General features: G+C 46.6%; 1 protein-coding gene across 3 annotated transcripts; it reads right to left on the reverse strand.

Moving 5' to 3' along the window:
- Positions 1-2,068: 2,068 nt before the first annotated feature.
- On the reverse strand, positions 2,069-25,934 carry DDI2 (DNA damage inducible 1 homolog 2). 3 transcript variants are annotated; one of them, XM_074925074.1, is made up of 10 exons: positions 25,758-25,934; positions 21,067-21,196; positions 19,791-20,021; positions 17,340-17,466; positions 15,101-15,228; positions 14,408-14,536; positions 13,540-13,643; positions 12,946-13,135; positions 8,546-8,608; positions 8,315-8,449 (listed from the first exon to the last, which is right to left on the reverse strand). In XM_074925074.1, the coding sequence occupies exons 1-9, from the start codon at positions 25,893-25,895 to the stop codon at positions 8,592-8,594; spliced, it is 1,194 nt and encodes a 397-aa protein (XP_074781175.1). In that variant the 5' UTR covers positions 25,896-25,934; the 3' UTR covers positions 8,315-8,449; positions 8,546-8,591. The 3 variants fall into 3 exon arrangements, with proteins under 3 accessions (XP_074781172.1, XP_074781175.1, XP_074781173.1); XM_074925071.1 differs by lacking the exon at positions 8,546-8,608 and having other exon boundaries at positions 2,069-8,449; XM_074925072.1 differs by lacking the exons at positions 8,315-8,449; positions 8,546-8,608 and adding an exon at positions 10,135-10,775.
- Positions 25,935-26,580: the final 646 nt, after the last annotated feature.

The raw sequence follows: 26,580 nt of genomic DNA on the forward strand, positions 1-26,580 counted from the left end.
AGCACAAGAAATATTTCAGGAGGTAGCAGTTAAGATTTAGACAAGAAAAAATTTAGTATTAGGAAAAACACACAGAAGAAACGGCAGGTTTATCAGGGTAAGTAAACAGCGAGCACCACATCTTGCGACCAACGTGCAGCCCTGCCAGCACACCTCCATTTCCACAAACCTGCACAAATGTTTTGATTTTAAAATGCTTCCCATTTTCATTTATTGACAAAGGGACGGAGAACTAGACACTCCTTTGGCAGCTGCTGTTGCGAGGGATTTCAATCACCAACCACTCACATCCTTGTCTGCGTGACTCAATGCTTTTATTGGCAATCATGACAGCACCTTGTAATTAGTAAGCTTGGTTGTCAGAGGCAATTATGTCATAGTGGAATGATTACGCTTCCAAGAGGGTCCTTGGCCCCCAGCGTACCCCCAGGGAAAGAAGAGGTAGAGCAGATAATCCATGTAAGGCCAGAGTGAGTCAAAAGCCAGGCTGGCCAGCAGCATTTCCCAAATCCCATTCTGGTGACAAACCTGCCCAAAAAGTGGTTCACTTGGCAAAGCAACACCAGACACGTGCTAAAACCATCAGGCTGCAGAGGAGTGAGGCAGCAGACTTCAGTGAGTGGCGCTGCGGAATTTCTGAGCGATGGCTCAGCCACGCTTCTTCTGCTGACCACTCGGTGCTGTTCTGGTGCAGGAAGTGGAATGATGCAATGCTCACCTCTCTGCACCCGGCTCCTGCTCTTCTGCAGCCTCTGCACCCACGTGACTACTCAAAAAAACCTGCATTTGTCATTTTTAAATTCCAGACCTCTGGGGCGAGTCCCTTGTCCTCCTCCTAAAGCATCCATAGAAGAAAGCACCCCAACTTGCAGTAAGCTTTACATCTATCGCACAGGGTCTGAACCTCTATTGGCCACGTAAGGGGCTGCAGATTTAAAAGTGCTAATGCCCCAGTTCAGCCAGTCTGGGACAATCCCAAATGTGAACCACGCTGTTACGGTTAATTTGTGTGTCTCTATCAGAAGAATGCCACCTTCCCAAAGGAGAAAGGACAAGGCCCAAGTGCTCAGAATAATTTTCAGTCAGAGAATTTAGTCCTCAAAAGATCTCCCTGCAGAAGAAACTGCAGTATTTTGGCTGTATGAAATGGCTGAATGGGGCTGTAGCACCCTGATCATTAAAAACTTCCCCCTTCCCACCCCAAGACCAGAATTCAAAATGTAGTTTGGCCCTTCTAATTAATAACATTAATGACATAACTTAGCTGTAACAGTGACACCAGCATCACGTGTAGAGCTCTGAACACGTGAGGAGGAATCCACTGCCCAAGAAGTGCTTTGTGACAGCAACTGACTCATAAAAAACTCATGTTTTTGAGTGCCTGCTCACCTGGTACCAACACTGACTGTTCTCTGGATATCTGAGATTTAAAATGGTCAACAACTCCACGCTCATCTCAAGAAAAAGTGCATCTGTTTTTCAAGATATTAAAAAAAAAAAAAAAAAAGAGGAATTACTGCTCCATGAGACAAATGCTGCCGCTTAGGGTTAGCGAACTGTGCCCCAACTTTCCAAAACCTGGACACTACGAGAATGAGACTTTAAAAATAATTTCCAACTAACACTGTCATGAGATTTCCAGGGATATAAATGTCAATTTTTTGATGTCCCAAGAGATTAACTTCCAGCTTCAGAAAAACAAAACCAACTGTTTCCTAATCTGGCTGGCAATGATGTATTTAAGTAGAAGACATGAGGAGTGCCTCACGCATTTTTCCAGCAGACAGTGCTGCAGCCAAGTGTTACGTTTTGTGTTGTACTCTAATGCTCTTCCACTTTCAAGCCCTGCCTGAGAGATTCAATAGCCCATCCCCAATACATTAATTTCTCATGTCTGTTCTCAGGCCCTGCCAACTGGAATCATTTTAGCAACAGATTTCTACTCATTATGTTCAAAATGGCAACATTTATGTTATGGAAATTCTATTGGCTTTGGAAGAAAAGCCAGAGAAGGACTGGAGTGCAGAAATGCTGACCTCAGAAATACAGACAGACCAATCAAGCAACATTATGATAAAGTGTTTATTCATTTTTTTTAAATATCAAATTTTTTTTTTTTTTTTACACATCAATTTTGTTGATAAACAGTCCCCCAATATTAAAAAAAAAATAATCAAAAGAAAGAATCAAGTGTGTATTACTTTGGGCAGAACCACATCCCATTCTCTGATGACACAACCACTCCTCCCTTCAGCCACCTGCAAGGACAACCGCAGTATGTTCAGCCCAGAAGAGTAAATGACAGAAATGCAACCAGCTTTTAGGATTCCTGAGTATTGATTCCCTCAAGTTCCTTAAGTGAGTTTGTAAAACTCTTAAGCTAAAAAGCATCAGTCAAAGAGTAACCCAAACTGCTACGCATTTGGATCACAGACTAAGCCTCGTCTACACAGTGCAGGAAGAAATCTCTTGAACGCTTCAGAAGGGAATGATGTACATGAAACCGACCCCATTTCCCAAGCTGACTCCGAGAGAGGCAGGCAAAAACACCTCTTCATTTCTCCTCTTTGAATTCACATTAGAGTTCTGGGGAGCCATTTGGCAAGAAGTCCAAGTCTGGTGAAGAAACCTCTAGGATCTGCTCCTCCTTTCATTTGTAAATGGCATAGTGTTTTAAAGAAAACTTATCTGGAAGTTACGCACTCAGCAAGTACACTTAAATATTGCTACTTTTGAGGAAAGGAGACAGCAAGAGGGAGAGACAAACACAGAAAGAAGGGAACATATCTAGGAGGCACAAGGTTAACAGTCCTGGAGACCAAGTGTCTACGTAGAAAGTTGAACATACGTAGCAACAAGGCAGAGATTGTCACGATAACACAGCGTAGCTCAGCTCTGTTCAGCAGCAGGTAAACATGCCAGGGACCATCACCAGGAAATATTTCCTCCTCTTGTCAGAATTATCTGTGCCCAACACTTTCAGATGTCAGTATTTCACTAAACATCACCTCTAAACTCACCTAAAGCCTCATGTACAGAAACACGCGTTCAGCCAGGGGCCGAGTAAATTCTTTCAGTATCTTTAAAAGAACACACCTCAGAAACCAACAGCAAGGTACGTGACCACAGTGCCTTCAGGAAACACCCAGAAACAAGCTCTACAGACCCACAAGGGTCCCCACAGGCGTCGGCATCTTTATAAAGCAGCTTCCTAGTGTTGCTTTATTCTCAATAGATGGACTTTTCATACTGAAATAATTTTGCTAAGCTGATGTGACATTAGTACATTGGAGCTGTGATGAATGAGGAGGGGGAAGAGAGTGAAGAGCCTTTTTTTAGGCCAGGGTACACGGCTTCTTGGAAACCCAAACAGCTTTTGGCATTAACTTTATCCCTTACTCTAGCCAACAAGCTGTAGCAGTCTGCCATCCCTGCTGAAATAGAAGCATTCCCACCCTGGGGGCCAGGTGAGCAGAGACCAGTTAAAGGATTGCTAAAGGCTGAGCAAAGGATGTGTGCAGACAGCAGAGAGGACACATGTGCACATTAAAACAGCAGACAACTTTTAGACAGCATTCGCTAAATACATGTTCTCCTACACTTTTTTAACCTTAAATACTAACCACTGCCCCAATTTTCTCCAACATAAATCCTGCCCCTAAAAAAATTATTCTCTAATTTAGCAGCACATAGACATTCACTCAACGCAAGGCTCTGAAATGAAGAGATTTAAATCACCAGGCTTGGACCAATTTGATAAAATAGTTTTACAAGTATTTGTCAGTTGGGGGTCAGGCTTTGTTTCTAGCAGTTCAGAGAAAGTTACCCAGGAAATTCTAGCACTATTGATAAATGCTTTAGTACAGCTTTGGCAGAAGGGCAGATTTCAAAAATTGTATTTGACAAAGAATAAAACTGAGCATTGAAGCAAATTGGCTGATGCTCTAAAGCTTTTATAGCATAAATTCTGTATATGCAGTCTAAGTAAATGTGGCCATAAAACTAGAGCCTTTAACCAGTTTGGTGCAAAGCAGCAGCACTTTGTCTAGCTATTAGCAATTGCTTCTAAAAACATAAAATGTAAATACGAAAAGGGTATAACATTGAATGGCTAACATCTGATGCTTCAACAAGCTGGCAGTAGATGAACCCGCAGGCTAAGGGCGTAAATTCAGCTCTCGTGCGTCCAAGAGGGGCAGCCCACAGCCTGTACCTGCGCACAGACGGGGACCTTGCTCCTGGGACAACCTCACTGAGCCCCGGGGCGGGAACCGGGAGCAGATTCGGCCCTTTAGGCTGCGGATGCTCTGAAGCCAAGAGCTGGGGGGCCTCACTCTTGTTGCTGCTTTCGATAGTGAACCAGATGCAGATGGGAATGGGTCTAATATATCCTATTTCCTAAGGCTTCTAGAGAGAGATCTGATGACACTGTACTCCTGTGTAACCCAAGCGTTACCCTTCACAGAGGGGGCTTTTGCTGATTTGAGGTGCTCATTGCAAGGAGAATATTAAAAAAACCCCCAAACTTCAGTGGGGGTAACTTACCACCTGCCGAGTAAAGATCATAAAGCTGTAGTCTTGCCTCAGTAACTCATTTTGAACAGAGCCTCAGGTGAATTACTCAATGCTGCTCTGGCAAGGGGTTCCCAACAGCCAAGCACTGCTTCCTCCATACACACGGAACAACGCCGGCTGCCGGCATCACAACTAGTGGGACACTAGTGGGACACGAGCTAAACCTGTCTGGGAGCCCCAGGCCTAGCTGGTATGTTCACAGGTCATGCAAAAAGCTCCATTCAACAGACAGAGGAATGTCTTAAAGCTCTTTGTTATTCTAAAGGATCTCCTGGCTGCCCAACTGTATACAACCACTGCTCGCTGACATCTGCAACTCCTGCAAGTTCACAGATGAAACCAAATTTGTGTTGTTTTTAAATGCCACCCTGCGTGAAAAAAGCCTAGCATACATGTAGGCAAAACTGCTAATCGACAGGGAAAACAAAACACCAGGAACACAGGCCTGAGACAATGGTAACAACAAATAAAAGCCATGAAAAACATGTTTCCAGCCGCTGCTGACCCATCACTTCAGGTTTAGCTCAAAGCAGAAAGTTCAGGATGAACACCTGACACAAAGCCACTTCTGAGATTTGCAAGCGGGACTAAGTAAAAGTTCCTACTTAAAATTTGGTATTATGTTTCAGCCACACTTTCCCTTCCCCAGCCCCAGCAGTGTTTTGGGGCTTTGCACAGCATTACAAAGTAGTTCATCCCCAAAAAAAAGCATCTGGAAAAGGCTTCCTACAGCATAGCCTGGGTGAGCCCTCATCGTGCAGGTGACTCATGACTCACCAGGGACTTCCCAGAAGGCCACGATGGTTATAATGCAGAAGCCACGTCAGTGCATTTGTTTCATAAACCCTATTGGGGAGCCCTCACTCTTTAAGAGGTATTAAATTAGTACCCCACCAGCCACTACAGACTTTCTGCAGTTTGCATTTCCACAGCTGAGAGGCTGACCATCCCCAAACATCCAGATAAACGAGTGCAAAGCAGATTTTTTCATTCTTCTGATCATGCCCCTGCTTGGTGCATAGAGAATGCATCTACTGAAACAGTTCATTCCTCCCCAGGCAGAGGGGGATTAAGAGCCGTAACATACGGTTGGTTTGTTAAACAATTTCATCCTTAAGGTTTTGCCTTAAAGCGGTTGAGCTTGTTCTTTTGTTTGGGGGAAACGTGATGTGGGCAAGGCTAAAAAAAAAAAAAAAGTAAAATACTCCTTTTCCCTCCCCGCTCCCCCCACCTACAATTAATACCAGCACATCTGCAAATAAGTTAAAACGTCTCTTAAGTTTTGGTAGCACCAAATTCTATCTCTTCCCTTCTTCTATCCCCGACGTTGTAAACTGGAACACACTGGCCCAAGAGCGTAAAAGGGTTTGGCAAAAACAGGCATCACACGCTTCCAAAAACCAGCCCTCCCTTCCACCCCTCACTCCTCTTGCAAAGTGTTACACGTCTGTAGGCATCTACATACCTTTAGTAGCTGCCGTAATAGTTTCATCAGCGTCACAGATGGACATTGGGTTACAAAGCGCAGAAGAGCTGAAATAAATCCCCAAAGTCCGTTTGGACAAGCGCTGTCTCGCGTCTGCGCCACACTGAACTCAGCGTGCACCTCCTGTCCCGTGCACACGGGCAATTCACTTCACAACCTGCTTTGTGCTGGACAGGGCGGTGATCTTAATGGCTTCTGCTTTTTATTCATAACATTGGAGCTTATTCTAAAATTGTACAGTTAAATAAAAACATTAATTTTCATCCAGTAGGCATAATTAAAAGCTATCCTGTCCACACAACGCTAGGATGTTTTCTTTCTTTTAGAAGGCCAAATCTAATGGGTGAAACAGAAGAGACAAGTAACTTTGGCTGCAAATAACTAACAAATCTGGCTCAACCTTCTGCTTGTACATTATGATGTATAATTTAGATACGTCCTTTAAAAGAAAAGACACCCCAGTCAGCTACCTCTTCCACAGTTACGTAGGAACGACGATACTCTTGGCTAGCAAAATGAGAAGAGCAAGATCCGCGTTTCCATTCGCTTGTTCCAAAGCCTCAAGAGCTTCCCGCGCGGTAAAACCGGCGCCGAGGATGCGATCCACGTCAGCCGCGGGGAAAGCAGGTGGTGGAGGAGAAGCACCCGAGGTAAGTCCCGTGTAGCCAGCTGGTGGGCTCAGCCGTGGCTCCTCAGACCCTCCCAAAGGCCACGGAGCTTCAGGAGCAGAACCGCTGCTTCTCCCAGGTGCTCCTGTGACCAGGCTCTGAGCACCTTGAAGCGCACCTTCATCCAAAGCAGGTGCGGAGGGAACAGATGCGTTCTGCTCCAAAGTTGAACCAGTTGGACTCTGAGAACCTTCTGCCAAAACCTCCACCTGCTCAGAGACCTGCTGCTGGTCAGATGACGCTGGAGGATTCACCACAACCAAATTACTCTTACCTGAAAACCTGTGAATCTCTAAAGCTCCTTCTCCAAGAGCTGACTGCACGTGACCGACAGACCCAGCGCTGATGTTTTCTTTGACAGAATCACAAGGCTGTTTCCCCTCTGCTCTTCCACCTTCAGACTTCACATCACAGAAGGAACAACTCTGTTCCTGGCTGGCTGGATCTGAGCCTTTCTGCTCATCTTCAGAAAGCCCCTTCTGCTGTGCTGCTGGCCCTCTGTGAACCACTTCCAGCTGAGAGACTTCTTCAGAGGCAAGGACTTTACATTCTCCTTTCCGACTGATTATCAAAAGTTTGTGAAGCTCTTTCAAGGCTGATGCTAGAGAGAAACATGACTCTTCTGAAGGTCTTCCTGGATCCACATCCAGCTGATGGATGCTGGAGGGGGAAGAGCTGCCTTCAGCTGCTAAATCAGACAGCTCATTACACTTTGCAGGAATTTCACTAGTGCTTTCAGACTGCGGGACACTACCGGTGGAAGTTGGCTCACTCATGGAGGACGCAGACTTCAGCGACTCCACCTCCATGGAAAAGGCACCCGAGTTCAGGTCAGATACACTTCTGATCTCAGCCTGCCGCTTCTGTTCGCTTGCTGAGCTGTGCACTTCAGCTGCAGACTGCTCAACTACATCTATTTCCATGCAGGCTTCCATATGCACACAGCTACAGGAGGCTGACATTTGGAAACACCCTTTCATGCAGGCAAGACCCACCTTCTCCTGTCCATCTCCTCTCGTTTCCGTAGGAGGATTTTCTGGCTGATTGGCTTCTTCCACAATAGATTTCTCAAACCCATCAACATGGCAAGGAGGTTCTGGGTCAGTTGTCTCAGTCTGCTTCTCCAGATGTTCTTTTTCTGGTTCTTTACGTGTCTGATGGTCTGTGGGAAGCTCGTGCTTTTGCTCCTGTTCCGCCTGTTCTGAAGACAGACGTACATCTTTATTTTGCCTGTGCTTAGCAGCAGCGTCAGCCAAGCTGTCTTCTTTTGTCACTTCCAAAGGATGCCCCTGACCATGGTCTTGTTCTTTAGCATTACATTCCTTTAAACTGTCAGCAATAAATGTTTCTTTGAGTGTCTTCTGTGAAAGGCAAGCTGGATTGCGACAGGTTACCTTGCCTGTCTGGGGAGAAGGGTCGTTATTTGCCAAGGAAGCGTTATTGGAAAGATGCTGTAATAAGAGAGGATGTTCTTTTTCTGGGGTTATCTGGCATTCAGTTGAAGACTCAAAAGACTTGACGGCTCTAGGATCAATGGGCTCTGCAAGGCTAGATTTGGATGAGCAAATTGAAGCAGGGGCAGAGACAGAACGATCAAGTAATTGATTTGTGGGATTACAGATCTTGGAATTGAGTCCTGAAGACTGGACTGGATTTTGAAACCCATCAGAAGCTGGTAATGAGGGCATTTCCAGTGAGGTAGTTTCTTTGTCACTATTCTCTAACAGAAGACAGAAAAAAAGAAGTAGTCAGGACCCCGGAGAATGATTGTTTTCACTGTCGTAGCGAAAACTTATAAACCAATGGCTATAAATACCTGGTCTGTGGCCCACTCCAGCTGCAGTAAACACACACTACATGCATCAAGGCTTCTGACGTTCTGTTTGGATTAGGAAACAAACACACCAAACTCGTGTTAGCATTCAGAGCACACCACATGCATGATTATAGTCCTGCAACCTTGCAGCTCCCCTCCCAACTGTCCATCAAGACAGCGTGCAGGCAGCAGGAGCTCCTCACGTTCACTGCCTTCCAGAAGGAGTTCTGCCTGGGAAACTCGTTACATCAAGACAAAAGTGACTGCTGGAGAACAATTTAAAGGCTGTTCTGTACTATCTATGCTGCACAGCAGTCTGTGGGTGATACTACACACTTGATAAAATACAGGCAGCACAAAGCATGTATCTGGCACTGTACTAGTTTGTTTTCCATAAGGCTGAAGATATCCAGGAGGCACCTTTCAGGGAAATGAGAACTGAGAAGGCAACACAATTCTTGGACTGTTCTCCCAGCAGTGCCATCACAGGCAAGAGAAGGTGAGCAAACACCCGCTTACTGCAAAAGGGAAGTGTAAATATCCTAGGGTGAAAGGCAGCAGGCCCCAAAAGGCTGGGAAGAGTAAAGCCAAGGAAGAGACAGCCAGAAGTCTCACTGCTTCCTTCCCCACATGGAGAACAGGCAAATTGCAAATCTGTATTAGTAGCACCAAACACTGGCTCTAGTCATCGGGAGAGACTGAATAAGTGAACTTATCTTGCCAGTGTATCAGCTCTCACGCTCTCGTTAAATAACGAACATGACCTTTGCTGTCAGAGTGCCTGTTCTTCCATTAAAGCCCTACTCTGCCCAGTGTCAGATACACAGATTTTGCGCTGTGTGATTTGTTGCATTAGTTCTCTTTCCCTTCCCAAAGGCCTCCAAACTTAGCAGTCTTAAACATATACCACTGTTTTACCTTAAGTCCTTCGCTTTTTACAGATGCCCAGGGGTACTGGGGGACAGCTGACCGTGCTCACAAGTTCAGCCAGGATCTCCAACTTCCACAACACTGACAAAATCTGCCTTTTCCACCTCAGCTACTTGTTCCTTTTATTCTCCATTAAATAAAAACGGTGCACTATGTGCTGCGATACCACGCGTCTGATCAATACATTTCGGTATAAAATACAGCAGCTGTTGCACAGAGCAAAGCCTTCTGTTGGCCGCACATCTGGTCTTAATGTAGCTACAACAACATGGAGCTGTTGGGAGTGTTAAAAAGCCAGAATTGTCTTGCAGATTTTCAGACTGCTCATCGTTCATAAGGGTGCAAAGAGGCTTCAGGATACGGATGCAAACTGGAGGGATCTTTTTCTGTTTCTACACGGTAGGATTATTCACGCTCTCAGCTCCCAAGCCAGTCCTTTAGAGAGGAAGCAGAACTGTCTTTTGACTCAGTGGATCACTAATAAGGGTCTGATCTGTCAAACACATCCGGGATTTGCAGTCATTTAAGACAGCAGAAGTAGCTGCTATTCTGCCAAGCACTCCTCAGCGTCACCCTTCTGAGACCCACTGTCACGCTCCTCCAGGGGCATCTGCAGCAGCTGCATCCCAGCCCCATCAAGCATATCGATCCAGCTAACACCGGGTACAAACTCTTCACCACAAAGTGGAAAAATTCCTCTCTATATTAGCAAGAGCCCGAGTTGCACATGTGGTGGCAGTGCCTTTTTTGTATCGAGGCTGTCTGGGTGAAAAGCTGCGTATGGGATAAACTACCTGAATATGCTTCCTCCTAAAGCAGTTGCAGTTTTGCTGCCAGTTTTGTAAAACCTCTGTAATCACTGAGTTTCCCAGTGGTGGTGAGGAACACTGCATACTGGCAGAAAAGAGCAGGCTCTCAGAACTAAATGAAGCAGGTGTGGAGGATCTAGATGACAGTAAAACATAGGAGGACTCCACTACCACCTCAGCTGCCTGGCTGTAGGTGTTGAAACACCAGCAAGTCAGCTGACAGAAATCATGAGGCTTGCTAAAGTGGGCTTCAGGGGATTAAATAAAGCTCAAGAATAATCCAGGTGCATTCAGAACGAGAACTGTAATAGCTTACAGATGTACGCAGCGATTTCTGTTGTACCATCTACCAGAAGGCAGCAAAAATTCAAGCTGTTATGAAAGAACACAGGCCTTCCAGGGAGCTGAGCTTCCTTGTCCTACATTACATTCTCTTCCTCTCCAGTTTCCTGGTTTTTTCACTTGGTTTTCCTGGTACCATCTAGCAGCAGCTAATAGTTTTGGAAGAGAGGAAGAGGGTATACATTAATATTCTGACACCTTAGGATACAGCTAACAAATGCCTGTGGGCCAGAGGCTTGTAATATGTCTAAGACTTATAGTCAATCTAAGACCTACCTTAGTTTTGTGCATGTGTGTTCTACAAGCATTAAGTGAACATACAAAATGGATTTTTCTATTCTCATAAATCTTTTACATTCCTCTAGGGCTCAGCATCAATGGAAAATGGTAGACTGCCGATTAGTCTGAACAAAGCCACATGGTCTTTAGAACTGTAATGGTACATAAGCAGCTTTAAGTCATTTTAGACAATTTTATTTTAAAGCACTTGACTAAAATGCTTTTATTATAAAGATTCATATATTTTGGGCTGAGAGGTTTGCTTTTATTAGACCGTTTTAGCAGAGAACTAAGTCCAACCAACTGTGGTGTCTACAACATCTCATCCGAAATGGAGAGATACTGTAGAAACCAACCCAGGCTGCATCAGACTCAAAGTTTTTACAGGAAAAGAACTAACATTTACAGTTGTACATTGTCTCTGACAGGTTACGTGAAGAGACATGAGCCCAAACTACCAATTCTAACATTTTGTGATGTCAAAACCTGAGAAGGGCAAGGTCAAATCTATGTCTGTGTTTCTCTCTACTTGCTGCGACTTAACAAGCATTCGAATTTGGCTTTGAAAGTCAAACATATAAAACATTTCTTCCTAATTCACTAAAGCCAAGCCTTCCTCTGAAGGTGTTTACATCTCTGGAAAACTTATATTCTTAAAATGGAAGAAAATTGGTCAAAGGGACCAGTAAGTGCAGTCCCATGCTCCCCTTAATTTAAAGAGCTTCATTACTTGCAAGAAGGTCACTGCTTACCCTTTGGACTATCAAGCAGGAATTGGGAAGCGTCAGAGAAAAATTTCAGTGCATTACAACTGATTATATACACACACAGAGATATATAGTTAAATCTGGTTATTGGACGCCAATCTTAAATATGGGCATGCTAGAGTCTTAAAAAGTTAGCGATAAAAATGTTGAAGAAATCAACTTTATCAGCTTAAACGTGACCTGGCAAAGAGTTTTGCATGTGTGTGGGAAGCAGAATCTTACTGCATGCTTTCAGAGGGAAAAGCAGCAGTAAAACTCAAATGTCTCTGTAAAACACTTGCATATAAAATGTTATCTTTAAAAGTTTTGGAAAAGGCTTAAGGAATACACTTTGTGAGGTATTCGCAGCTTCACTGTAATAGCGGGGAAAGAAGTAATGAGCTTTCTTTTAATCAAAGGCATATACTGAAGTTAAGGGAGGAGTTAAACAGAAAATCTGAGTTTCAGACAGTTTGGCTCGTAGCTCAGCTTTCAGCTATTTTGGCATCACCACTTAACTAAATTTTTCAGCTACCAAAATCTTCCATAGCCCAGTCAGTCTGCATTTGTGCAGCTTATGGATTCCAGAGGCAGGGAGCGAAACTGTGGGGAGGGTGAAAATTCTCTTTGCAGATCACATTTAAGGCTGATGATCTACATTAGGATGTGAATTCAGCTGCTTCTTTTCAAATTTGGAGCAACAGTAACCTTCAGTAAAAGAAGCAATTCACCTTCCAAAGGCACAAGCACCATTCTAAGGAAAAAATGCTGAAATAGTACTATTTCTAAAAATTGCCATGAACTTTTGTCCAGAGATTTGTACTTACTGCTACAGCTTCTCTATTTTTATATGCTGCAGCTATTAAGAACAGGATTTGTGGGAGCCTCCACAAAGCTGTCCTACACAAGGCTGCTAAAATATCACACAACCGAACCACGTCCCTGCCTAGGCACTACAACTCGACCCAGGTGAACAGGTGCCAAACAGCCATTTATCTCCACACCTCCGAAGGCCGAGAAACCAGAGCAGGCAGGAAGTTGCAAGGAGAGCACAAATTAAACAGCAAGCACCCCCGAATGCCTTCATGCAGACAAATTTTGCTGTACAGGAAGGGAGAAGTGCAGTTAAGAGGCCACGAGGAAGAATAAAGCCCCTTTCTCTCCACCATTTACTCGCTGATGCTGCATTAGAATGTATCTCCTGGGAGCTGAGAAGGGAGACTGCTGACAGACATCCTGATACACAGCAAGAAAACTATGCAGATTAATATTTCAACAGGGCTCTTCCTGGTACCTGCTTCCTCTACAGACTTCTGTATTGCTTCTGCTAGTTCCTGGTCTGCAATCTCCTCTGGCCGCATGTCTTCCCGCCCGGCCCCATACGCCAGCCGGGCACACTCTGGGAGTTCTCCTTCTGGGAGGAAAGTGGTCTGCGAGCCAGTCGTGCCAATCACTAGTACATTCTTCTTGAGATCAATCGAACACTGCGAAAGAGCATCGAGACATCAGGGGCCTGTGTACGAGCCAGTCAATTCCCAGAGAAGGAGGAAAAAACAAGTTAAACAATGCATTTCCAACGGCAACAGCTCACAGCAGCTAAGCAAAGGGGGCCAAGAGCACCAGTTATAAGCAAGGGGCTCTGTATGACTTGATTTGAAATAAATCATTCAGTGGAAAGCTCCGTGCATCGTTGACGAGAGCAAAAAACTTCTGGGAGCAGCCAGACACCCTACAGCTATCCATGGTGTATGTACTTTCCTAACTGGCTGGAAGATCCACTACCAACTCCCCCCCGAAAAATCCTATAAATACACCGGCAAGGCACCTACGTTGCACTTGGCACTTAACTTGGAAGAGCCAGTAACTGTTTCAAAAGAGGTGTTGATACCTGATGCCTCTTTAGCATATCCAGTCCTAGAAGCATGTCCATGGGCTGCTCTTCAAGGATTGAGAAAGAGCACGCCAGGAAATCCCCTTCAATCTGGACCTGAGCTGAAACGCAGAGGAGAAAAGTCACCACCTTGCAACACTGCAGTGCAACAAATCTACTTTCTGCTCTTTCACCTCCTGGGAAAGGTCTGCCCAAACATGCTGGGGAAATCTGAAACCAGAGCTCTGATGTACTGATTTGGTCACAGAAAATCGAGCCCTATGCAAGCCCCAGGCCTGCCTAGATCTCAAGAAGTTAATTATTTTAACAGCTGACCTGCTCTAGAGCCTTAAGTCCTGCTTATCTGACCCTCCAAGCTAGAGCATCTGTGTAGAGCTCAAGAGAGCACAAGTCTAAGAAGCAACAGCAGTGAAGAAAATTGATTTTACAGAAAATAAGCACAACCTTCTCTCATCCAGAAAGCCTGCGCAACAGCACACACAGTCTTCTCTTCCGAAACACTCCACTGCACTGGAACCCTTCCTAAGCAACTCATACTGCCCAACAGTCCCACCCCAAACAGGAAAGATCCTGCTATTTCACATTAACCCTGTTTCTTGCAACCAGAGTGAACACATCCTCTACATCTGCAGGAGCTGAGGATTCCCTCACTGAAAAGTGTTAAGGTAATTCCATTTTAAAAAGCATTAAATGAGACAGAAGCCAGGCTACTGTGTCTGAGCCATACTGCAGATGCACTTTTATTTTACTCTGTGGGAGTTTCTAACAATTACAGCATTAAACCAGATACTCCTCAGTGCCAAGACTGGGGAAAATGCAGTCCAATTGCTGCTAAAGCTGCCCCAAGAAGAATGCCAGCACTTACCTAAGTGCACTCTGCCAATTATTTTCTGTGTCCCTACACCTTTAGCAATGCCAGCCCACCGCCGATCTACCAGCCTCATTATGTTGCACCTTTCAGCACAAGCTTGGCTCATGATGGTCATCTGGGCACCTACCAGCAACAGAATTCATGTTAAATCCTGGCAGTTCATCACAAATTAAAACTCTCTCCCGGAAGGGCTTAAGATCTTGCACTCAGCAGCTGGGAAACCAACCAGCCTGCATCAGGCTACTGCATTAGGGAATAAAGGCTTCCTGTGAATCCCAGGGCGCTGAATTCACTGTGTACACTCAGATCAGCACTGACAGTAAAGTATCCATTACTGTAGAGCTGGAATAACCCCAAGTACTCTCCCTTTAAGGCTGTGGGTGGGAAGCACAGCATTAAAGGCATGTGAAATCCCCCCATCTGTAAATGGAGATAAGACACACATGTGGCACCATCACAGCCTCAGAAATTCTCACAGGAGCCTTGATCTGGGGTGTCCAAGCACTCACGCGAGCTGCTTCGCACAGCAGTTTGCTCTGTTTGCCTTAATGCTCAGCCTGTTTTCAGGTTTTAACTAGGTGCAGTGCTTTATTATGGAGTTTTTGGGCAAAAGTTCCAGAACATTTAGTCTCTCTCATTGAGGGAAACGAGAGTGCAGAGAAAGAGATGAAAACAGGGGCAATTCACCTGAGTCAACAAAGGCTTTCACTGGATGTCCATTGACTTTGCAGTTAATATACAGCATCACCACCTGCCCAAAGCTCTCGGGGGCCTCTTCCATTGCTATTGTCATATTTTCTTCAATGTTTTGTTGTCTGAATTTAATGGAGAAGAGAGAGAAAAATCAGACCTTCCGTCAGCCAGACCTTACGAGCATCCCTCTGACTTACAAACAGACCTGGTAATCCCACCCGCTGCAGCTCACCTTAGAAACAGCATGTTTCAACCACAACAAAGACTGTTTGTTAGCTAAACACAGGCTTCTTAGCAGAGGGATTGGTCATAATCATCTTGGCTTAATCCAGAGACACCAAGTCACTCCCCAGCAGCATGGAGACTGCTCCTTCCAACTCATGCCTAACTCACACTGCAGCACCAGATGACCTTCTGTTTGCAACAGAAACCTGTCACCACAGAGTTAACCTGGAGAACTTGCGAGCAAAAAACCGGCGTATTTATTAGTCACCCTAAAATAAAGCACTGAGGGCACACGATGAAGATGTTGCCAGTAGCTACAATGCTGGAATCCCACACAGCAGCTGAACATTAAAATCCTCCAACGTTTCCCTGGTATCTTTCCTTTTCCAGGCATAGGAAGGGAGGGAGGTGAGCAAAACGGCAGCGAGAACACCACCATGAGCACAGCCCTTGGTGCAAATTCAAGCCTACAGAAGAAACGCTCTTCAAGAAGCCCATCACAGCCCCTACAGTCATCTTGGAAGTGATGGGTATCCGTAGCGACTGCATCTGAAATAGCTTTACCTACCAAAAAAGGGAAAAGGCCTTCCAATTTTGATGCCATTTCATTTTTCTTCCTCAGCAGGGGAAGGGGAGAACTCCAAGCTCCTCTCTCACCCATCTTCTGTCCTGTGGTAGCCTTCCCATGACAAGATGGGTAGACATGGTTTCTTGGTGGGGGCAGGAATCAGCTAATGGCATCTGGGACCTGGCTCGCTTGGGAACCAGAGCTGCTGGTCCCAGTGCATATACTCATGGAAAAAAGAGCCACACATTGTCCTGTCTTCTATTATTTAAGCTTAAATTGGATATACAGTGGTTAACCTTCAGTTTGTTTTCTTGTCAAATCCATTATTCTGTTTCCTCTGTGCTTGACACTCTCTCCACCTAAAATATACTTGAAGGACAGAGAGACACGTCTCAAAAAATACGATGCTTGCAACAGCTTCCAGACAATCTGGGGCAGAGCACATCTATTTAAGCAAGGAGTTCAGAAAAGCTAAGTGAGGGGTGAAATCTGGGGACTGCAAGATGCCCAAACTGCTCCCCACCAGCTGCCCAGCCTTGGACCTTTACCTGCCAACATCACCTTTATCTGCCAGCTCACCTATGGAGGAAGGAAAGTGTTCCTGTGCCTCCAAGCCACATGCTTTGCTCTCACATAAGTATATTTTTCTGCATTGCTAAGCTAAGCATTTATCTGGCACCAACACTTTGTCAGTCATAATGCAAAAATGACTCTTATCACAAATGAATTTTGGTTATGACCAACTATGAGCTTGTATCAGAAAGACATTTCTTTATCAGGGAAAAAAAACCACCAGTCATGTTCTGACTCAAGGTTTTATCACTCAATTTAAGAAATCAAGCCTCAGCCCAATGCAATTACATCTGGAAGACAGCAAGAGGGAGCGAGCGCTGACGGGCAGAACATATTTCTACAGAACATCACTTCTGACAGCAGTGATGTTCAGAGTCTGGAATTAGCCAGAGAGACAGAATAATTAGCAGTACACAAAACTGAATCTCGAAGGCAGCTGGGGAAAAGGACATCACGTTGCTGTCCAGAGAGCTCAGCTCAGAGACTAACACAGGCCCAGTCCTCTGGTTCAAAACACGCCCGAGGCACCCAAGTGCCACCTCTCAAGAGGATCTCACTAAGTGCTTTCCACAAGTGCTCCTGTTTCAGAGGGATCCAGCTTAGCACTGGGACATCACAAGCACGGACAGTGGTGCTGCCACCTCATCACCTGTGCTCAGCCAGACACATCTGACGGATGGGGTGTGCCTGTGTGTCCCTGAATCCCAACCACTTGGAGCATCACCCTGCAAGCAAATGTGTGTCTTAAGGCAGGATCTAAACACACTCCTTGCATCCCCCAAGGAAAAAGCACCATGGATGGAAGCACCCTCTGCATAAAAACACCGTGAAGACCTTCAAAGCCTGCAAGTGGCTTTGGTTTGCTACCTTATGTCCTCTTCTATCTTAGCCTGTGCCTCCAGATCAAAAGGGTCAGCTGAATAGAGTCGGATCCTCTCCTGCTCCCGCCGGGCTCGGTCCTGCTGTTGCTCCAGCAACACCCTGGTGAATTTCTCTGCAGTAACAAGGAGATACAGAAATGCTTTTTACTGGAAATTACTCTTACAAATCAAGTTCTGGCACAGCAAATGCTTCTTTTTATGCCAGCATGCACTCAGGGGTAGACTCAGCAGCACAAGCACAAAAGGCTTAATCTGAAGGCAGCACGGATGGACCTCAAAGGATCGGTGGTAAACTTGGGAACCCACTGAGATGAAAGGCAACTGTACAGAGCTCCTTCCCCTTCCGTCTGCTACCCAAACTCAGCACAATCAAACTCAATTTCTTTGCACATACATTTCTATACGGAAGAAAAATGGAAAAAACACGAGGACAACAATATTTAAAACAAAGAGCTGCCTTTAAAACAGGAATTAATTCTTCTATTGCAGCAAAAATTGCCTACACAATACGCCAAAAAACCCATCTGCAAAAGCAGCAGATGAGACCCGAAGCAGAAATCCAGGCTACAGAACTTACACCATTCAAATGAGAAGCTTGAGTGCATGTATATTTTGAAAAAGCTTCAGAGATAGAAGTGAGATTTCATAGCTCTCAGTAAGATGGCCCAGCTACAAGAACAGCTTGCAAAATCTATCACGTTTTACACTCAGCAATCCCCAGTAAAATAACAGCCTGTAGATCCAGCAAAGAGCAAACACAAAATTGTAAGACGTAAAAAGGCTAACAACAAAACTTACTTTAAACTCAAGGAACACGGGCAGATACATCCTAATCCCTGAAGCTGAGTGCCTACCACTGAAATCAAGAGGTCCTAGGCAGGACACCCACCTCATGTATTTAAGAACACAGTTTTTAGATCCCCACTTTTTGGATGGCCCCTGGTTATTTTTTACTACTTGGATGTGATCACATACATTCCCAAAAGGACTTGGCAATAAATTAAGTTGCGTAAACACAGAAGGTTGTGGGTTTTCTAATCCAGAAATGCAGTTCCCATGAAGAAGCTCTCTGGCTTAAAGGCTGTTCATGTTCAGGACAGCACTGGGTATGTTTTCTTGTTTGTTTTAAGTTAGGCTTCTATACAGCAGGTGCCCTCTAAAGTGCTTGTGGTGCATCCAGCACAGTCACACGGCACGTATCCGTGGGTATATTTGGGCATCAGAGCCAGAGCTGAAATGGATCTGTGCCCAAATACTGACAGTAGCAGTACAGAACGATGAGAGCATAACCGGATCAAACCACTTCCTTCTGACAGCCCACTGCAGTGATTTGGGACTAAAAATGCACACTGGAGTCAAAGTTTAAGTGCACAAGACAGATCAGCAGAGGAGCCAGTTCTGGGTGTCTTGGGCTTAACCTCCTGTTTCTTCTGCCAACAGCAGCACATCCCCTCAAGGTGATGGGAAAAACACCTGCACTATGGACGCAGCGCTTGCAAGAAGCGTGAAGAAGCTCGAGAGCACAAAGCACACAGTTTTAACTCTGGACATGAACTAAAACCAGAATTAGAAAATGAAATAGGCTGACAACTTCCATGCAAGTTCCTTTCTAGCTTCCTTTGACAGAGACACATCCCTAGGAGGTAACCTTCAAAGTAGAAAAAAAAGTCTCCTGATAGAAGCTCCTCCCTCTTCATTCCTTGCCCCAAACTCAACCGGATTTACTTCCTAACTAAACATCTTGCAAAGGTTCAGAAGCACATCTGCTGATGCCCCAAACACCACCCTGTTTTCATACTGAAAGGACACCAGCGTTCAAAGCTTTCATCACAAGAAGAATGAGGGACCAAAACCAGCCACTGTCCTGCAGAGGAAGTGAAAGATTTGGTCCTAGGCTTCAGCTGTACCCAAAATACGTAAACACTTTCAAGATTAACAAAAACTTAAACATTTATAACCATTCCTATTGAAAAAGCTCCCTATTCACTTGTTCTCTTCCTCTCCCTTCCCAGCAGCTAGCCATTATGGACAGAGCTGGGTTTACAGCTCTCTGCTGAGGTCTCAGTGGGCTCTGGGATGCAGCAAACACAAACACCATTACTGGAAAACGTGCATTTGGAGCATCTTAGCATAAAAATCAGGAGCTGAGCCACTTGTCTTCAGAGAAGCTCAACTTATCTGTGCATCTGACATTTCAAAGTAGGGGATAGAAGATATTAAAGAAGCCAAGCAGGGGACATATGCCCAACTTGCCAGAAACAATCTTGTTAGGAGAGAACTCTGCCTTGCATACTCCCAGCTGGCACCTTTTATCAGCCCCATCAATGAGTTGGCAGCGAACATCCCAGCTAGTTAAAAACCTGTGGCTGCCTTTTAGTAGAACTGAGTTCAAACAAGATTTAAAACCACCTCCTGGAAATTAAAAACCCCAACTTACCAAGGTCTCCACTGAGCAACGCTTCCGCCAAGGGCGGATTGCGCTCCTTCAGCAGGGACAGCTCGTGGGGATTCGCAAGCAACATCTCCCGGAGCAGCGCCGGATTGTCCAAACCCTGAGGGAACGAAGGTGCATCGGGAGGCGACGGGCGAGGACGCTGCGCTGGCGGCTGATGCTGCTGAGTGGATGTCCCAGGAACAGCGATGCTGCTGAAGTCTATCCTTGGCAGACCTTGGGGGGGGGGGGGGGGGAAAAAGAGGTGTCGGCACTTCATGTTTGCAATTCTTGAAAAATGCTGGGGAAAAAACCACAGGAAGGATGAGCTGCTCTTAATTCTACGGTATCAGACTGGATTCTGTGAACAGTCATGCACACAGGTTACTGGGTTAGGAATGCTAGCACCTATTTATGTAACTAGTCTAGCCTTCTATCTGGCCCATTTTTTTATCCCCTGAAATGCACTTAATGAATTGCAGACTAGTTATTTCCAGCTTCGCAAATGTGAATACCACACAGAGGGATCACAAGGCAAAACCCAGAGTCTCTAAGGCACCTCTGAATCAATTGGATTTAAAAAAAAAAAAAAAAAAAAACCACCCAACTAACATTTCTGCAGACCTGCATTGCAGGTACCCATCCTCCAGCTGAGGCAGGAGGATGAAGACCTCAAGCAATGCTCCCACACCCTTCTGAGCCAGCCGTACCTTCTTTTCCAGCGATATTTTATGATGGAGATTTGCTAGGAATCGCTGCAGAAGGCAGGACAGAGGAGCAGGGCTCCATCAGACGTCATCGGAGGAGTCTCACACGTACACACGGTTGTGTAACTGGGTTTAAGACGTGGCTTCTCCGGGTATTTGTCATGACACAGATTCAGAGCACACATCGACAGCGGCCTTCTAACGTGCCTGAGCCGCACAGACTGCAGATTATTGCGCCATTACACCGAGCAGGAAGGGAACCAGTGGTCGTATGAAAATGAACACACCTTTACAAAAACTGCTGTTCTGAACCCGTCCTTTTCCTTGATTTCTTTGTATTTCCCCAAAAGAACAGTACAATGGTATTTGCTTTCTTGGAATTAAAAACCCACATTAAATAACAAGCCCTTTCGCTAATTTTAAAAGCGCCCTGCCCCATCCTTAGCCACCCTCCCTCCCTAGGTGTTTTGCCTAACGAGGTGCTGAAAGAGGCTGACACGACATGGAGTTGGTTTTTGATAAATACTGAGACCACTGCATGCTCAGAGCAAAAGTTAGCACAAATCCTTTCTCACCTGGGAAACGGATGGAGGGCCGTGGCTCTACGGTCTCCTTCTGTCGCAAAATCACCACGTCCCCGTCTTTCAAGCCATAGGAGGCCAAAGATCTGTTGTTGTCAGTTAGAGGTCGCTCCGCATAGACTATCTGTTCGTGGAGAGAGTGCAATGAAAAACACCACGCGTGGCAAAGCTGACAACATCTTGACGACTTTTTTTTTTTTTTTCCTCTAGGAAAGTGTTCTGTTAAATCCTCTCAGAGCCACCTCAAGCTTCAGAAGGGAAAGTATGCAATTATGACCACAGGAACAGGCAGGCCCTGCCAAGCACCTCTACCTCAGGCACAGAAAGTCCTCAACGAGTGGTTGGACAATGACATAGAGTTGGTCTTACCAAAACCCAGCAATGGTTTCTTGAAACCCAGCAGCTCAGAGAAGGGCTGGTCTCTCTTAATTAGAGGCCAAGATTATTAAAGGAAAGCAAGCCTTGCACGAGGGCTGTTTGCCACACATTTACAAAATCCAGTCTCTACGATTACGCAAGTCACAGCTGTCTTCTACAGCGTCATCTCCCCCCGAGTCAGCAACGACTGGCCACAGACCGACTGCACACACGCAGGCACCGTCGGTCAGGGTAGATCCATGGATGATCCAGTCCAATATTTATGATCTCTGCTTTCTCCCACAACACTGCTCCCCAGAATAACTAGTTTTACAGGGACCTCAATAATTAGCTCAATGATTTCCAGTTTACTTCAGTGATGTCACTCTATCCAGACTTGAAGGCTCAGCACCCAAAGACACCACTCCCGAAACTGCAGTCAGTCCATGGTGGGGAATTAACTTCTTTTGACTATAAAACACAAAGTCACATCATTTTCTGTTATGATAATCTGACTTAACAAGGGGTCTGCAGATTAAACATAAAAACACATTGAGATAAAAAATGAATAATCACCATGGGAACATTTCTATTAACATTAGATCTGTAATACTTACAGATGCCCTAAATTACAGGGAAGAAAAATAAGATAAAAACGTGGTTTACGGAAATAAAAGTTCCCAGAAATGGTATCTGCTAAATATTAAGGTTTCTGTGCCTTCATCAGAGCGCAACGAGGCTCGGCAGATCAGTCCAACAGCCTCCCACCCCTGGCAGGAGTCCAAAGCAAGAAGCGCTGAAGAACCCCTCGGGCACACGATCAAATTTCACGTTTACCACCTCAGTTTAGCAAGACCGTGTCTCTCTGGGTCTGGAAAAGGCCGGTTCAACAACAACATGTATGCCACAGGTCAGGACTGGCAGAGTGGCGTGGGAGAAGCTTTGCAGTCCTTGCATGGATGAGCTATGGCTCTACCCGATGCTACCACAAGTAGCAGATCCACAAAGAAGATCCAAAAAAACCCAATTGCTCCCCCTCTTATCTGGAAGATGCTACAGACTTTCACTGCTTTACTCCAGGCACTCAGAAATATGACAGAATCTCACTAACACATTCTAAGAGCGGAGGTCCATTGTCAGCTGTGGTGCCAAAGTAAGACAAGGCAGAAGAAGCAAAAATAAGATGAACTGTGTATGACAGCAATCAGAGCCATCAGAATTAGAGAAACACACGCAATTAGAAACAAGCACGAGCTTCCTACCTTCTCATTAACGACACAATTCACGGCCCCAGTGGTATTGCACCAGACTGGGTCCCTTCCAAAGCAAACACGCGTCTATTTGCAAGCTATATTAAGGCATGCAGTCTCTGCTCTGAAGGTTTGCAAGACATTACTGGCATAATTAAGGTTAGGTGGTGATGGGAAGAGCCCCAGCCGGCCATCCCAGCCGGCCTCGCTCAGCAGCGCTGCTGCCCGTGGAGAAAGCAAGCTCGTGATAAATCCGAGCTGCACGCGCAAATCTTTTAATGGCAGTTTCCCTGCACAGACACTCTGGAAGAGACAAGTTAATCAGTTTAAGTGAGGTTTTACCTCTGTCATCTTGCTGGGATTGGATTTATGAGCATTTGGCCTTAACACCTCAGACAATGAATTAAGCACCCAACACTCACTCTACATCCATTAGCAGCATGGCTTAATGTGCTTTTGACCCATCCCTCTCTGATGTTAAAACAAACTGATTTAATTTTACTGTGTTTTGATTATCTGGTTTGTAGCACATTTTAGAAGATGAGCTTGTAGGCTGGCCAGGTACTGGGCATGGGCTCTTCTGGAGGCAACCTGGGCAGGGACGCAGGTGCCAATACCACACGACGGTTGGATTTTTCATGATGCCACAGGGTAGAACCCCTTTATGGAGCCAGGAACCCCCATCAAGAGTGCTAGACACCACCAGCAACCCATAATCAATCCAAACCTGTTGAATCTTCCTATGCACGGCCACGCACAGCCAAGGAGAGTAGATACATGGCACGCAAAGAAAGAGAAACAAAGGAAATAATGGTGCTGCTGAGAGCCTCCCTGTCCCCTCTCCAGAGCAGCCACCTCCTCGACGTGTGGAGGAAAACTGCGGCGAGCCAAATTATTTCTCCTCTCCTCGCCCAGCTGCTCTTATCACCACAGCCTGCCAGCACCCGTCCCCCTTATCTCACGCCTTGCGACCGCAGGCTTCGCTCAGAAACCTCGCAGCCCCCTCCTCGCCTCCACCCCAAACTGCAGGATTAATTTCACAAAACAGCAGAAAATTAGTCTGGGATTAACCCTCCTCCACACACAGCTGTGGTTGATTCCTCCCTGTACAACCCTTACTATTAAATTCATCCTCTCTTTTGTGCCAATATGACATCTTTAACGTAATGTACACCTTGGTTATGGAGAAACGGCACCAACCACCAAGTTTAGTAAATGTATCACTGCCTGTTCGTGGAGGATGGTTTAAGCACGCAAAATCCTTCTACAAAACAAGCTGCTTCACTGATTACTTGTATTTTTATAACTTTCTCCTCACTGAAGGTCCCCAAAACACTTCACAAATGCTGGGCAGAAACAGTAGAGGAAGAAATAAAAACATGGCTAGAAAACGTGAAATGAAGCAAGATGATGCATAAATGGCAGATGGGTGAGCAGAAGGGGAGCAGAGGTGGCTACAAAAAGCACAGCGCTGATCCCTATTACCTGTGGCTGATAGAATCGCAGAACTCCGCAGCAGTTTAATTGCAAAGGAAGGGAACTCCCAGCAAAATACAAGCAGAAAAGTCCGTGACCCCTCATTATCCTAAAATAGACCCAGAGCTGGCGGGTTACCGTGACGCAAAGGGGACAAAGCTGACGACGACGTGTTTATGCTCCACATGCCTGGAAATATAGAAGCCACCTAGTGCTCGCAGAGTCCCACGCATAGAGGTTGCCCCCGTTTACCGGCCGCAAATTTGGGCACTTTGCTGGCAGCTGTGACACAGACGTGGGGGGTTTGCTAAAGCATAGCAGATGGGAACCTTTATACGAGGTGATTTCTCACTTTCTACCTCCCAAAAATCAAGAGGTTTTTTTCCACTAGAGGAAAATCCACCTCCCCTTCATTTTCTACCCCTGCTTTGGAGGCAGCTTCCCTCTCAAAACAACCTCTCATCGCAAAGTAAAAGGCTCGCTGAAGGCAGAGGTAAAGCAAAACACCGTCAGTAAAGGGTTCAGAACCTGCTTGGCGAGGGAACGCGTCCACCTCAAGGGCTGCCGCTTCAGCAGTTTTTCCATCGCTGACTAACATTTGCTTAACTGGGAAAATATTTTATTAATTTAGACTAGGAAAAGGCTCAGGAAGCAAAAGCGATCACCACAAAACTCCGCAAACTTTGCCAAAAGCAGCCAGCGCCCTCAGAAAAGGAGCCGACGTCGCCCTGTCCAGCAACGCGTCGTCCCGCTGATAAATGAGTAGAAATTGCAAAAAAGAGAAAAAAAAAAAAAAAAAAAAAAAGGAAAAGCGGGACTGAACCCAAAACAGTGAGTAAACCGCAGACGGACGGACAGGCGGATGAGAACCACCCCCACGCCGCAGCCTGCCGTGTGTTTTGGCATGCCTGCGACAAGCGAGCCCCCAGTTCGGGCTGGAGGGGGGGTTTTGCTGGGGGGGAAATCAGGCAAACGCACCTGTATGAAAAAAAAGGGGCAAAAAGCCTCAATCCGCTCTTTCAGCCCAGACACCAGCAGGAATCTGATACGATTAAATAAACCCTTCCCCGAACGTTTCAGCATCGTTCCCTGTGGTTTGAGGCGGCCACGGGCTGCCACCGTCCCCGCTCTCCCAACTTCCAGTCCTCTCGCTCCAAATTCTTCCTCATTAAAACGCCAAATTCCTCTAAAAACTCAGTTTAAAAAGACATTTTTTTCCTCCCTTTCAGCTCCACCGCGGGAGGAGACCGAGCCTCTCCCGGAGGGACCCCGGGAAGACATCAAATCATTATGGCCCCGGAGCCCTCTCTCCCGAGGGGAAGAGGAGGATTTTGAGGGGAAAAAGACGCGTTTCTTCCCCAAACCCGAAAGGTCGGCGCGGAAAGGGACCTTCCCCCCCCCCTCAAATAACCCCCGAACTCTGGGATCCAGCGGGGCGGAGGCCCCGGGGGCTGAAGAGCGGCCACAGACCTCGCGGGGCGGGACCACACATAGTCGTTCCCAGCCTAGGGGACCCCAACCCCGGGGGTGGGAGGGGAGGGGGTAACGACGGGGCCCTCTCCCGGTCCTCAGGAGGGGGCCCGTCGGCGGGCGGGGCCTGACCTGGCTCTCGGCTGCCGGGATACCGGACTCCAGCTCGCAGAGAGCCCGGAAGTTTTGTAGCTCGAAGTCGGCGTCCACCTGAAGGGAGAAGGTGAGCTCGCTGCGGTCGCGGCGCAGGCAGAACACGGTGAGCAGCATGGCCGACCCGCCGCCGCCGCCGCCACCGGCCCCGCCGCCGCCAAGTGCCGCCGCCGCCGTCAAGCGCCGCCGTCGCAAAGCACCCGCCCCCCCGGATCGGGGCGGGACGGCCGTCAATCAGGGACGTTCGACCAATCAGTGGGCGGGAGGGGGTGCTTCCCCCGCCCTGCAGCGGCACGTGGGAGAGGTCTGTGACCCGGGGGGGTCCCTGCACCCCAAACGCGGCCCCCCGAGCCCCCAGCCCCTTATTCAGCCCCGGTATTCAGCGGGGCCTCGGACTCCGCGGCCCTCCAGCACCACTGCTCAGTCGTCCACCCCGAAACAGGCCGGACACACCCGCAGCCCCCTTCACTCCATCCCTCCTCCCTCCAACTCCTCCACTCCACCCCAATTTTCTGGGGAACGCATCTTCTTGCCGCTTTCCCTGGCCCCCCAGACCCCTCAGTGTGCTTTTTGGGGTGCTCCAAGGCCTTTAGGGGTGTCTCTGAACCCACCTGTTTGCTTTCTGGAGTGCACGGCGTGGCTTTCTGGGGTGCCCCATCTTGCTCAGTGTGCCTTTGGTGACACCCCAGACCCCTCAGTGTGCTTTTTGGGGTGCCCCAAGCCCTTCCACGCACCCCAGACTCCCCGCTTTTTGCCTTTCGGTGTGCTCCGGGCTCAGCGCCGTGTGACTGTTCCCTCACAG

The sequence above is a fragment of the Athene noctua genome, chromosome 22 (genome assembly GCF_965140245.1).
Source record: "Athene noctua chromosome 22, bAthNoc1.hap1.1, whole genome shotgun sequence".
In the NCBI taxonomy this organism is placed as follows: domain Eukaryota; kingdom Metazoa; phylum Chordata; class Aves; order Strigiformes; family Strigidae; genus Athene; species Athene noctua.